The sequence below is a fragment of the Bactrocera dorsalis genome, chromosome 3 (genome assembly GCF_023373825.1).
Source record: "Bactrocera dorsalis isolate Fly_Bdor chromosome 3, ASM2337382v1, whole genome shotgun sequence".
NCBI lineage: Eukaryota > Metazoa > Arthropoda > Insecta > Diptera > Tephritidae > Bactrocera > Bactrocera dorsalis.
In genome coordinates, this window is record NC_064305.1 from 51,095,197 (window position 1) to 51,106,582 (window position 11,386).

An 11,386-nucleotide genomic window follows, 5' to 3' on the forward strand; every position below is an offset into this window, starting at 1 on the left:
TTATTGTTTTGCTTAATTTTCAATAAAATTGAAGTGTTATAATGAAAAAATTGTATTTCTTTGTTCATGGAAGATTTTGTCGCGTCCGTTATGTCGCGTCCGTATTTCTTCTATACTCAATTAAAAAAACTAAGGGAAAATTAACATATTTCATAAACCTACGAATAACAGTCATCTGTTCGCATTTATTAATATATATATTTTTATATATATATAAATCCTTAATTTGCTGAATTTTGTATATTTCTGAATGCGCCTCAAAAAAACTTCTATTTTTTGTCGCGTCCGTATCACTTTATAATTGCTTATAACTACGTACTTATTTGTAGTAGAACCTTCCCGTATATATTAAAATCTAGTACTGCGTCAGCTTAAAAGCGTACGAATGTTGCGTCCGTTACCGTGAAAATGCCCATATGTATATAATATAACAATTAGTCAATGAAAGGTTACGAGTAGATATTAAATGCTGTCTAATTATCGATTTACTTAACCAATACTACATGTCATAGTTCATATTTTAACAAATTTGGGGTTTCTCACATCAAACTAAAAAATTAAAAATAAATATAGTTTAAAAAAACTAAAAAACACGCTTTTAAAGCATATCAAACTAAAAAGTGAAAAATAATTCTTTGTATAAACTAACAATAATAATGAAGGAAAAATTCCTGCATTATTGTGAGAAAAGCGTGGGGTGCTTTGTGACATATTTTTCATATATCGAGCATTCCACGCTATTTTCACAATAATGCAGGAATTTTTCCTTCATTATTATTGTTAGTTTATACAAAGAATTATTTTTCACTTTTTAGTTTGATATGCTTTAAAAGCGTGTTTTTTAGTTTTTTTAAACTATATTTATTCCGTTTGTCTTTCATTTCTGCGAATTCTCAACTATTTTGTGTAACGCAGAGTATGGCCGTTGAAAAATTAAGGCTATACTTCTCAGGATCATTCATTCCTTTCATTTCTTCAAAAAAATTTAGAAATATGCATATTTGCATTATTTCGTTGTCATTTCCATATTCGTAGCAATAGAATTTCTATGGCATAAGTAAAGTAATGGCCACCGATTGTCACCCCTTGCCGCTGTAGCAGCTTCGCATACAAACATGCGTAAACATAGTATGTATACGTATGATCGTGAATACATATCGACGCAGATTTTTGCGAGAAGCACCAGAAAGTTATGCAATTTATGATTTTTAGCTTTTGCCATCGTCGCGAAAAGACGACTTGTTGGCAAAGGCATGCTCGGGGAGATGTTACGGCCTCTGTTTTTATGAATGAAGCGAGATCGCTTGTGGAATTTGCACCTGCATTCATGAATGAAATCGGTTTGCTGTAAAATGTACTACACTTGTTCTTCGCCAATTTGGCTGCCATATTGACTTGTGAAGATCAATTTTTTGTTGGTGACATATTCATATGTGTACGGCAATGTGTGCAAATATATGTACATATAAGTATATATGAATGTATGAACATGCAAGTCAATGTGCGCGCATGCGTATACATACATACACTCATATGAGCATGTGCAGATACACGAGATAGTATAGAAGAGGATGCCTTTTAACATCGTATACTATACAAATAAATATTTTTTTTACTAATAGAAATTAAATTTATCACAGCAATATACCTCATGGAAATAAGTATACATATGTGCATAAACTTAATTTCAAATTAAACTAATGCAAATGAATTGAAACTTATCAGTACAATTTATTTTAATAGTAGTACAAAAAATTAACAAAAAAAAGCTTCATCAATTTCAATATGCTTTAAAAAAAAAAAAAATTAAATATTAATAGCTCTTAGGAAATAAGTATATGTGCATAAGGATTTATTTTAAATTAATGTTAAATAACTAATTTATTTTTGTGTTTTTAATATTTAATATGCTTGCCTTTTTTTTAAAAATACTTGATTAATTCTATTTGGCATGGAGTCCACTAATTGTTTTAATATTGAATGGCTTATTTCATCCCACTCAATGAGCAAAGCATCTTAGAGCTGTTTAATGGTTTTAAACTGGCAGCCATTCCTATAAACTTTATTCGAAAGTATTCTCCACAAGTCTTCAATTGGGTTTAAATCCGGGCTGATCGCTGGCCACTCCAAAACAGTTATGTTTTTTGATGAAAAAAACTCCTTTGTAATGCGGGCATTGTGAATTGGGGCGTTGTCCTGTTGGAAGATCCAGGAATCTCCGTAGAGTTTCTCACCAAAATCTATCAGCACTTCATCCAACAGCTTCACGTATATTTCCGCATTTGTTTTGGTGGGAATGAAGCAAAGCGGAGACTTTCCAGCATATCCGAATGCTGCCCAAATCATTAACGATCCACCACCGTGATTTCGCTTGTGTCGAGTTTGGCGGGGTTGACGTACATCGCGCCAATACTTATGGCAACCATCAGGACCGTCCAAATTAAATTTTTTCTCGTCAGAAAAAATAACATTTTGGAACTCATCGGTCCAAAATTTCATTTTATCGGCAAATGCCAAGCGTGCGCTTATGTGGCGTGGCAATAGTTTAGGCACAGGTTCTCGGGACTCATACCTTATCAATTTATTTTTCGTCAAGACTTGGTGGACTCTTCTCCTAGTTACATTGAGATCTAAATGCGTCTTGATTTCCAGGCATGACATGTATTTTTGACTTGCTAGTCGCCGAATTTCTCGCTTGCACCGTTCATCAATATTAGTCGGTCTGCCGCAGCGCCTATTTGTACCATAACTATCGGGGCTTTTAAGAAAATTACTGATGGTATTTCTATGACGATTCACTCTGGCGGCTATGTCAGTAATTTTTGTACCCGCTTCACTTAAGCCCCTTATTAATCCGCGCTCCTCTTCCGATAAATGGGTAGCACGTGGCATTCTAACCTTAAACTACATTTGGCGTAAGTATTATGTGTAACAAAAATGAACAGTAATTTTACTTACTAGTTTTCAACTAAAAATATCACCACTTCACTTAACTTCTCTTGTTTACAGTCCAAAGTGCACTAATATGTCTTATTGCACTTATACTTATTTCCTAAGGAAAACATGAGATTGACAACAAATTGATTCTAACGGTACTAAGGATTTATATTAAAGCAGAATTATGCACATGGAAATGAAACAAAAAATACAACAAAAACCATTTGCATACCTAAGAGATTGATACCGTTATTGAGAGAAAAGAAATCCCTCAATACAATAATGCACATATACTTCTTTCCCTGAGGTACATAATATACATATACATAATATTGCTGTGATAAATTTAATTTCTATTAGTAAGAAAAATATTTATTTGTATAGTATACGATGTTAAAAGCAAAAAATTAAAAATGTATTCTGTCGAGATTCGAACCTGTGGTAGCATCTTGACTTTCCAAGCGCTTACCACCAACACCACCATTGACACTTAGGTTGCGCTGACTTAAGTATTGTTTGGTTATGCATGTTAAAAACATACGATGGTTCTAATAATTTTGTTTAAGTATAGAAATATGCTTTTGTAGAACATTTGCTTTCGCAAACATACAGACAAATGTGCAAACGACATAATGTATGTATGTATGATTGTTTCGCATTTAATATATACAATAATGGATTACACCGGTCAACACGGTGTTTGGGTCTGACATCTACATGTTAAATTTTAGTTTCTCCTATGTCAAAAATAAGGAAAATTTTTTTTTTCCAGTTAAAGTTTGCTTTTGTAGAAATTAGAGCAATTTTTCGATTTTTAAGCAGAAATGACTGACTTTTATATTTTTTCTACAATTTCACTATAGATTATAATTAGAAAACTTTTTTTTAGATACAAGAGTCGTTTTTATTCAAGATGTGTGATAAACAATAATATATAAATGTCAAATAACAAGAAATTGATATTTTATGTACTAATTTTTGTAAAGAAAAATTAAAATTTTTTTTATAAACGTGTATGCGCGCGGATGAAGAACAAAAGAGGCCGGGCGGCGTCCGTCGGTCCCTTTTGTTAATTATGTGTGGTGTCATAATGCGTGTGGTGTGTTGGTGTACTGTTTACTTTCGGGTTAATCTAAGTGCTGCAATTTTTGATTTATGAAATAAATTAAAATATACTTATCGATGTAGATCAGCCCAAAGCAAACTTAAAGAACTAAAAATTAATATTTAAGTGTTTTTCAATGTCTAGAATCAGAATTCAAGCATGAGAACAGAAACCCAAAAAAAAATAATTTTTTTTGTTGACCTGTGTTATGCTTTGAGTCAAAAGCAAACGGCAGCCATGTTAAATATTGCACAACGAACAATTTAGATCGTTTGAAAGCTATAAGGAAGAAATTAGGAAAATGAATTGAACGAAAAACAAAGACAAAAAGTACCCTTTAAGTAATGCTCAGTCTTTGGTGGGATCAGCAGGGTGCGGTCTATCATGAGCTTCGAAAACCTGAGGAAACTGTTAATAGTAAGCGCTGCAGACAAAAATGATGAATTTAGACCATGCATTAATCGAAAAACGACCAGAAATTATCACTGAAGCAATTCTCTGTATTTGGTGGGATCAGCAGGCTGCGGTCTATCATGAGCTTCCAAAACCTGGGGAAACTGTTAATAGTAAGCGCTTCAGACAACAAATGATGAATATAAAACATGCCTTGATCGAAAAACAACCAGAATGGTCCCGAAGACCCGGCAAAGTAATTTTGTTATACGACAATGCACCTGCACACAAAGAAAAACTGGTTCAGATTTCTTTTGTTTTTGGAAAAAATAGTCACTTAAGATTTGCTTCACATTTTCTTGTACCGGTTTATGAACTGGGTTACGCTCGGCATGTGTATAGAGATATAGCCAAGTGTGCTTCCATTTCAACCTCTACCTATTCTTGTGCTCCCTTGATAATGCGTTGGCGACATGATTTTATTTTTTGGTTCACTTTATATATGTATGTACATGATTTCTCAAACTTTTAGGTGTCCATACTATTGCTAAAACTTATATTTCATAGTCCGTTTTTCTTTTTCTCTAAGAGTCCTTAAGGTAGTTGTCTGGTAACTTGGGTTCAAAAAATCGATTTTTTTTTGCTTAATTTGAAGGTACAATGTCTTGAGAATATACGGCGAAAATTTCAGACAGAAATTCGAAATATTTCGGGAGTTATAATGAGTTTCCTAAAGCGCCTCGGAGTCCTCCCTCTCGGAGTTGTTGAACTTTCAACGCGTTTTTCTCAAAATATTGTTTTTCTAGTCGGCCCGGATCCTAACTTTTTTTCTACTTAACCGATTGCTTTCAAATTTTAACAGGCTGTTCTACACATTTATAGTTCTCGGTAAGAATATTTTTTCACCCCTAACTTTTTATTTTACAACCCTTTCTTTGCTAAAATAAAAGGACTTTTTTTTTCAAAGTCCGCCATTTTGTAATTTACACTTGAAATTTAACTTCAGTAGTTCCAACCAGAATTACATACTTATCTATAGATTAAGAATAATCAAGAATATTTGATTTCAGATAACATCAAGAGCCAAAATCACCCGGGCCACACACGTGTATTTTTTTGAGGTTCCAACTTCGAGTGACAATAGTAATAGTAATAAAGTATTAAATTTTTAAATAATTTTTTTTTTATATTTCCAATATGTAAATAAAAACATTCTAAATATTCAAGTAAATTCATTTTTATTTTCCTATAAAAAAAACACCTTCCAAAGAAGTCATGAAAATAGGCATAAGTTACCAGAGTTTATTTTCCTATGAAAGCATAGCCCTTAAACTCCTTGATAAACATCGGTTGTCAATTATAACGGTTTAGGGAAATTACGTTACGTTAATGTGACATCTTCTGAAGACAGAATTTCTGTAATTTTGGGGTAAATTGAAATTTATTTTTTTTGATATAACGTCTATAACAGCTTGCTAATCCCAACTACAAAGTTTTATAGTTTTGTTCACCTAACGGTTGTACGGTATCACTTAAAACTAAACGAGAAGATATCTAAACATTCAGGATGACGAGAAAAGTTGTAATCCGGTTGACTGTCCGTCCGTCCAACCATGCAAGATGTAACTTGTGTAAAATTTCGAGCTCGTGATGGGCGTAATCGGACTACTGCAGGGGCCACAAATCGCCATTAACCGAAAACATATTATATAAAGTGCCATAACTAAGCGGTATAAAGCTGTAATTTGATTCAAAGGATCGTAGTAGCAAGGGGCATCTGTAGGCAAACATTTTTGTAAAAGCGGCCCCACCCTCTTACAAGTTTAATGTATATATCTCTTAAACCACTTAAGAAATCGGAAGTTAACCTCGCTCACTCCCCATATAACGGTACTCTTAAAAACTACTAAAAGGGCGATAAATCAATAACTAAATATGCCAGAGACATTAAATTTTATCAACGAAATGATATGAAAGAGCTTTATGGGGTTCGGTGTGAAAATTGGACGGTGGATGTGGCACCGCCCACTTTCTGGCGAAATCCCATATCTCGGGACCCGACCAAAAATTTAGTACGTGGCATTCCTCTTATATTCTTATGTCACCACGCCTACTTCCCATATATCACACTTTAAAATTCCACTCGATTCTTTCAGTTTTCTACACTAAAAGACTAAAATAAGATTTAAAACTGTAATTTGGCACAAGGGATCGCAGAGGCAAGGGGCACATGTGGGTAAAGTATTTTTTAATATCAAAAATGGACTGAATCGGCTCAAAACTTCCCTAAGCCCTCATATACCTGATATAAAGAATTTCGAACTTCTAGGTGATTTTATGCTAAATATATAATATTTGAGTTATGTCAATTAAAATTACAGAACATGTTTTACTCATAACAGTATATTTTTATGCCTAAAATAAATACAATTTGGCGAAAACTTGACATATCCCCATATAACTATTGCCAGGATATTCGAACATCCACTTGACTTCTTTGCATATGATTGGTGATTGTATGTAAGGTACCTTAATGAAACCCAGAAAAATTACTTGAGTATTTGGCATATTAGTAGTATGTGGGATGAGCACAACTAGATAAAAATCGGGTCGATACTAACCCCCCACTCCTATATACTACATATACATATGTATTTGACGGACAGTGTATGAGTTATATGTATATACTATATGCTCAAATATCATTGAACATGCTTACTTATCAGCAAAGCCGAAATTGTACTAAATAGAAATATCTATTTATATATTAATATACATACATACATATGTATAGACATAATGCATTTAGATGCAATGCACATCTACGAGTAATAATAATAAAAATGCATGGGACAAAAATCATAAATATACAGTAGAGATAACATTAAACACACACACGCCCACTTACAATAAATTATACACTTGAAATCAACCCCATGCCAAGCAGCAATAATAATATGCTGCAATACATAAAAACATACACACATACACACATACAAATATATTTAGTTATTTAAGATAGTTTTAAAAATTGTATATAAGCAAGAAAATACAAAATAAAAATCAGAATGAATATATTCTCCCTCAATGTAAGACTTTCAATTCCCCCCACCAGCGGTAAGGATTGTTAGAAGCTATATTGAGGTATTAATATTTGGTCCTATCGAGCCTTAAAAAAGAGCTCAGCCAAATTTAAAAAAAGCCCTGATATTATAAAAAATACAGGCAAATAAAATAAAGTAAGCCGTGTAATTAATATATATACAGGCAAAATTAAATTGTAAGACGGGTGTATATTCCCGCATATTGACTAAATAAAAATAATAATTGTATGACGGGTGCATATTCCCGCATATTAATATCATGACAAATAAAGTCAAATCAGATACATGTGATTTGGATCTTGGAATCTTCATATTCAAGAGGAAAATTGAACTCCTCAGGAAAGTAATGAAAGATATCCACAAAATCACTAGAATAAAAAGTGATGATATTAAACAATTGAAAATTGTATTTCTTCAAATGCACAATTTTCACACAAAGTACTTTTCAAGCATTTTTGTTGAAGTTGAAAATTTGTATTTTGAAATAACGGCGGAGTATTTCCAAAATCTCAAACTTTGTAAAGCGAGATTACAAGAAGGAGAGCCCGAAATAACTTACAGTTCTCTACAGCGTGATGTGCTGTTAGAAGATTTTACGATAGAAGAAGAACCAGAAATTTTGTACCGTTTTGACTCGGATTTAAAATGTACAAAAGTTCCTATCTTTTATCTGCCTTGTATATATCTATCTTCTGCTGAGGAAGAAACAGCAGAAGCAATAGAGGAAGGCAATAAACCAAAAATTAAAGTTGAAGAAGAAAAATCAACTGAATTGATACCTTCGCACTTATCTCTTCCGGCAGGCTCACATTTTGGAGAAATGTGGGACAGTGAAGTCCAGACGAAATCGTTTGAAGATAAGGACGAAACTGAAGTAATTCAATACATTTTAGAAGACAAGCTGCGCGTAGCGGAAATTACTTTTGAGGAGCAAGGCACATTTAACGATGTGAACAATAAAATGTCTCCTTTGGAAATTGAGGAGAATGCAAAAGATGAAATAAAATATCTTGCAGAAAGAGATGTTGAAGTTGATAACGGAAGTGTTTCAAACGATGATCCAGAGGGGGAAGAGGAAAATGCAGGCGAATCGAATGAGAAATCGATAAATGTAACTATTGGTGAAGACGAACAAAAACTTTTGCATGATGAGGCACCGGATAAAAAGGAAAAATGCACCGATGCAGAAGGTGATACTACCGGCAAGAATTCAGCGCAAAAGAGTACAAAAACGGTTGCAGCTTTGGATGACACAAAAACATCCAAGAGTGGATCCAGCAGCAGTAAATGCAGCAAGTCTGATGACGATAAATCAAAGAGAAAAGATAAAAAGTCCGGCGACAAAAAGGATAAAGACATTAGTGAACAAGAATCATCTTCAAACAAGTCTTCGCAGAAGGATGACAAAGAAACGTCTTCAGTGAATATCTCTACAAAATCGTCATCCACAAGAAAGCAGACAACACCTTCACGTAATCTTTGGATATCCGGGTTATCTTCATTAACGAGAGCCAGGGATCTGAAAACTATATTTTCTAAATATGGAAAAGTTATCGGAGCCAAGGTGGTCACCAACACCGGTACACGTTGTTATGACTACGTAACAATGCCATCATCGTCGAATGCCAGTCGTTGCATTGAGAATTTGCATCATACCGAACTCCATGGACGGATAATATCAGTAGAGCTCACTAAAAACGAAATCTGCAACTAAACAAATGTCGCCAAAACACGAGTGGATAAAACAAAAATAGATCCAGTTGGAAAAGCGGATGTAGTAACAGCCATTTGGGAGTTACTAATACCATGGCAGCTTACGTAAAAATAAACGGACAAGCTAAAAACCAAAAGACGACAACGAAGAGCAGAGAAAGCTACGAGAAGGCATTGACAAGATCAGCAACAACGAATTAAAATTAAGTGAGTTAAATTTAAGAAACCATAGTGGACATTTATCTTTAGTGTTAGTAGTAATTGTAATATTATGCCTTTTAATACTATATTTCCGTTATAAATGTAAAGCGAATAATGCTGATAGAATCATTTTCAATATTCCCAACCGATAGAATATTGATAACATAAAAAATACAGTCCACTAGATTTAAATAATCATTTCTTTCCCTCGGCAATATGTTCAAATATCATTGAACATGCTTACTTATCAGCAAAGCCGAAATTGTACTAAATAGAAATATCTATTTATATATTAATATACATACATACATATGTATAGACATAATGCATTTACATGCAATGCACATCTACGAGTAATAATAATAAAAATGCATGGGACAAAAATCATAAATATACAGCAGAGATAACATTAAACACACATACGCCCACTTACAATAAATTATACACTTGAAATCAACCCCATGTCAAGCAGCAATAATAATATGCTGCAATACATAAAAATATACACACATACACACATACAAATATATTTAGTTATTTAAGATAGTTTTAAAAATTGTATATAAGCAAGAAAATACAAAATAAAAATCAGAATGAATAGATTCTCCCTCAATGTAAGACTTTCAATTCCCCCCACCAGCGGTAAGGATTGTTAGAAGCTATATTGAGGTATTAACACTATATGTACAATAAAATTGCTGGGATTCCGATCCTGTAGTTGACATTTTACACTTTAAGGTATTTCTCTGACATTGAAATTGCAACAGTTTAAAATGTTCGGTTGCACACGAACTTAGCTCTTTTTTACTTGTTATTTGTTATCATCGTATAGAATATCTCATTTTTCTCTTTATGATTTAAGATATTGTTACAAAAAGTAGTATTAAGTTGTATTTGTATTGCTATATGCATCCCTTATTATGAACAATAGCTGTAGGTATATGGAATAGCATTTGTCTTGTTGTAGACATCTGGCGCCGCACTGTCTGCTTGTCTACTTCAACAATTGCTGAGTCTGGCGCCGCGGCTGTCTGCTTGCGTCTGGCGCCGTATAGCCGTATGTTCTGGAAATTTCCAGACGCGATATTCTAGAAGGACACGTCGGCATCAGCGAGAAGTGCGTGGCTATATAAGCCGTGGCAGCGCCAACGTAATCAATCAGTGCTAAGAGTAAACTGCTATAGTGTAGACGAGTTGTGAAATAAAGAGTTGTTGAATTAAATTAAACAGTGTTGATTTTATTTGTCAATCCAGAGATACGAACCTAACAAAGTAAACTAGCAAGAGTAAATTCGTAACAATTGGTGTCAGAAGTGGGATTGTCAAATAATCCAAATTCAAGATGGTTAAATTCGGAGAATTGAGAATTCAGCAATTAAAAAAGGAACTGGAGGAGCGTAATTTGCCGATAAGCGGGCAAAAGGCGGATCTGCAGGCACGATTACGTGAAGCAATGGAAGCGGATGGAATTAATGTGGACGAGTTCGAATTTGTTGGGCCAGAAACTTCTACAAAGGTAGAAGAGAAAGTAGAAGAACAACGAACATCATCAAGTGTAGACATGAACACGTTGTTAGTGGCTATTAAGCAAATGGCAGAAAATGCAGTGCAAACAGAAAATCGTCTGGCACAGCAAATAGCTGAAAATACATCGCAGTTAAAGTCTTGCCTTACACAACAAATGACTGAAAATAATACGCAGTTAGAAAAGCGTTTGGTACAACAGATTACAGAAAATAATACACAAGTGCAAGAGAAATTTTCAAAATTTGAAGACGAATTAAGCACAATAAAAAATGACGAAGAAAATTTAAGATCAGAATTTCTTCAACTGAGTAATCGTATGCGAGAACTGCAACTGCATGGCCCTGCACCATCAACAAATAATCCAAGATTGAAGGCACCCACATTCGATGGAAGTATTCCATTTCAA

General features: G+C 33.8%; 1 protein-coding gene across 1 annotated transcript; it reads left to right on the top strand.

Moving 5' to 3' along the window:
• Positions 1-8,359: 8,359 nt before the first annotated feature.
• Positions 8,360-9,253, top strand: LOC125777613 (SAFB-like transcription modulator). The gene has a single exon (XM_049452699.1). It carries the CDS (start codon positions 8,360-8,362, stop codon positions 9,251-9,253), a length of 894 nt encoding a protein of 297 aa, XP_049308656.1.
• The last annotated feature ends 2,133 nt before the right edge of the window (positions 9,254-11,386 follow it).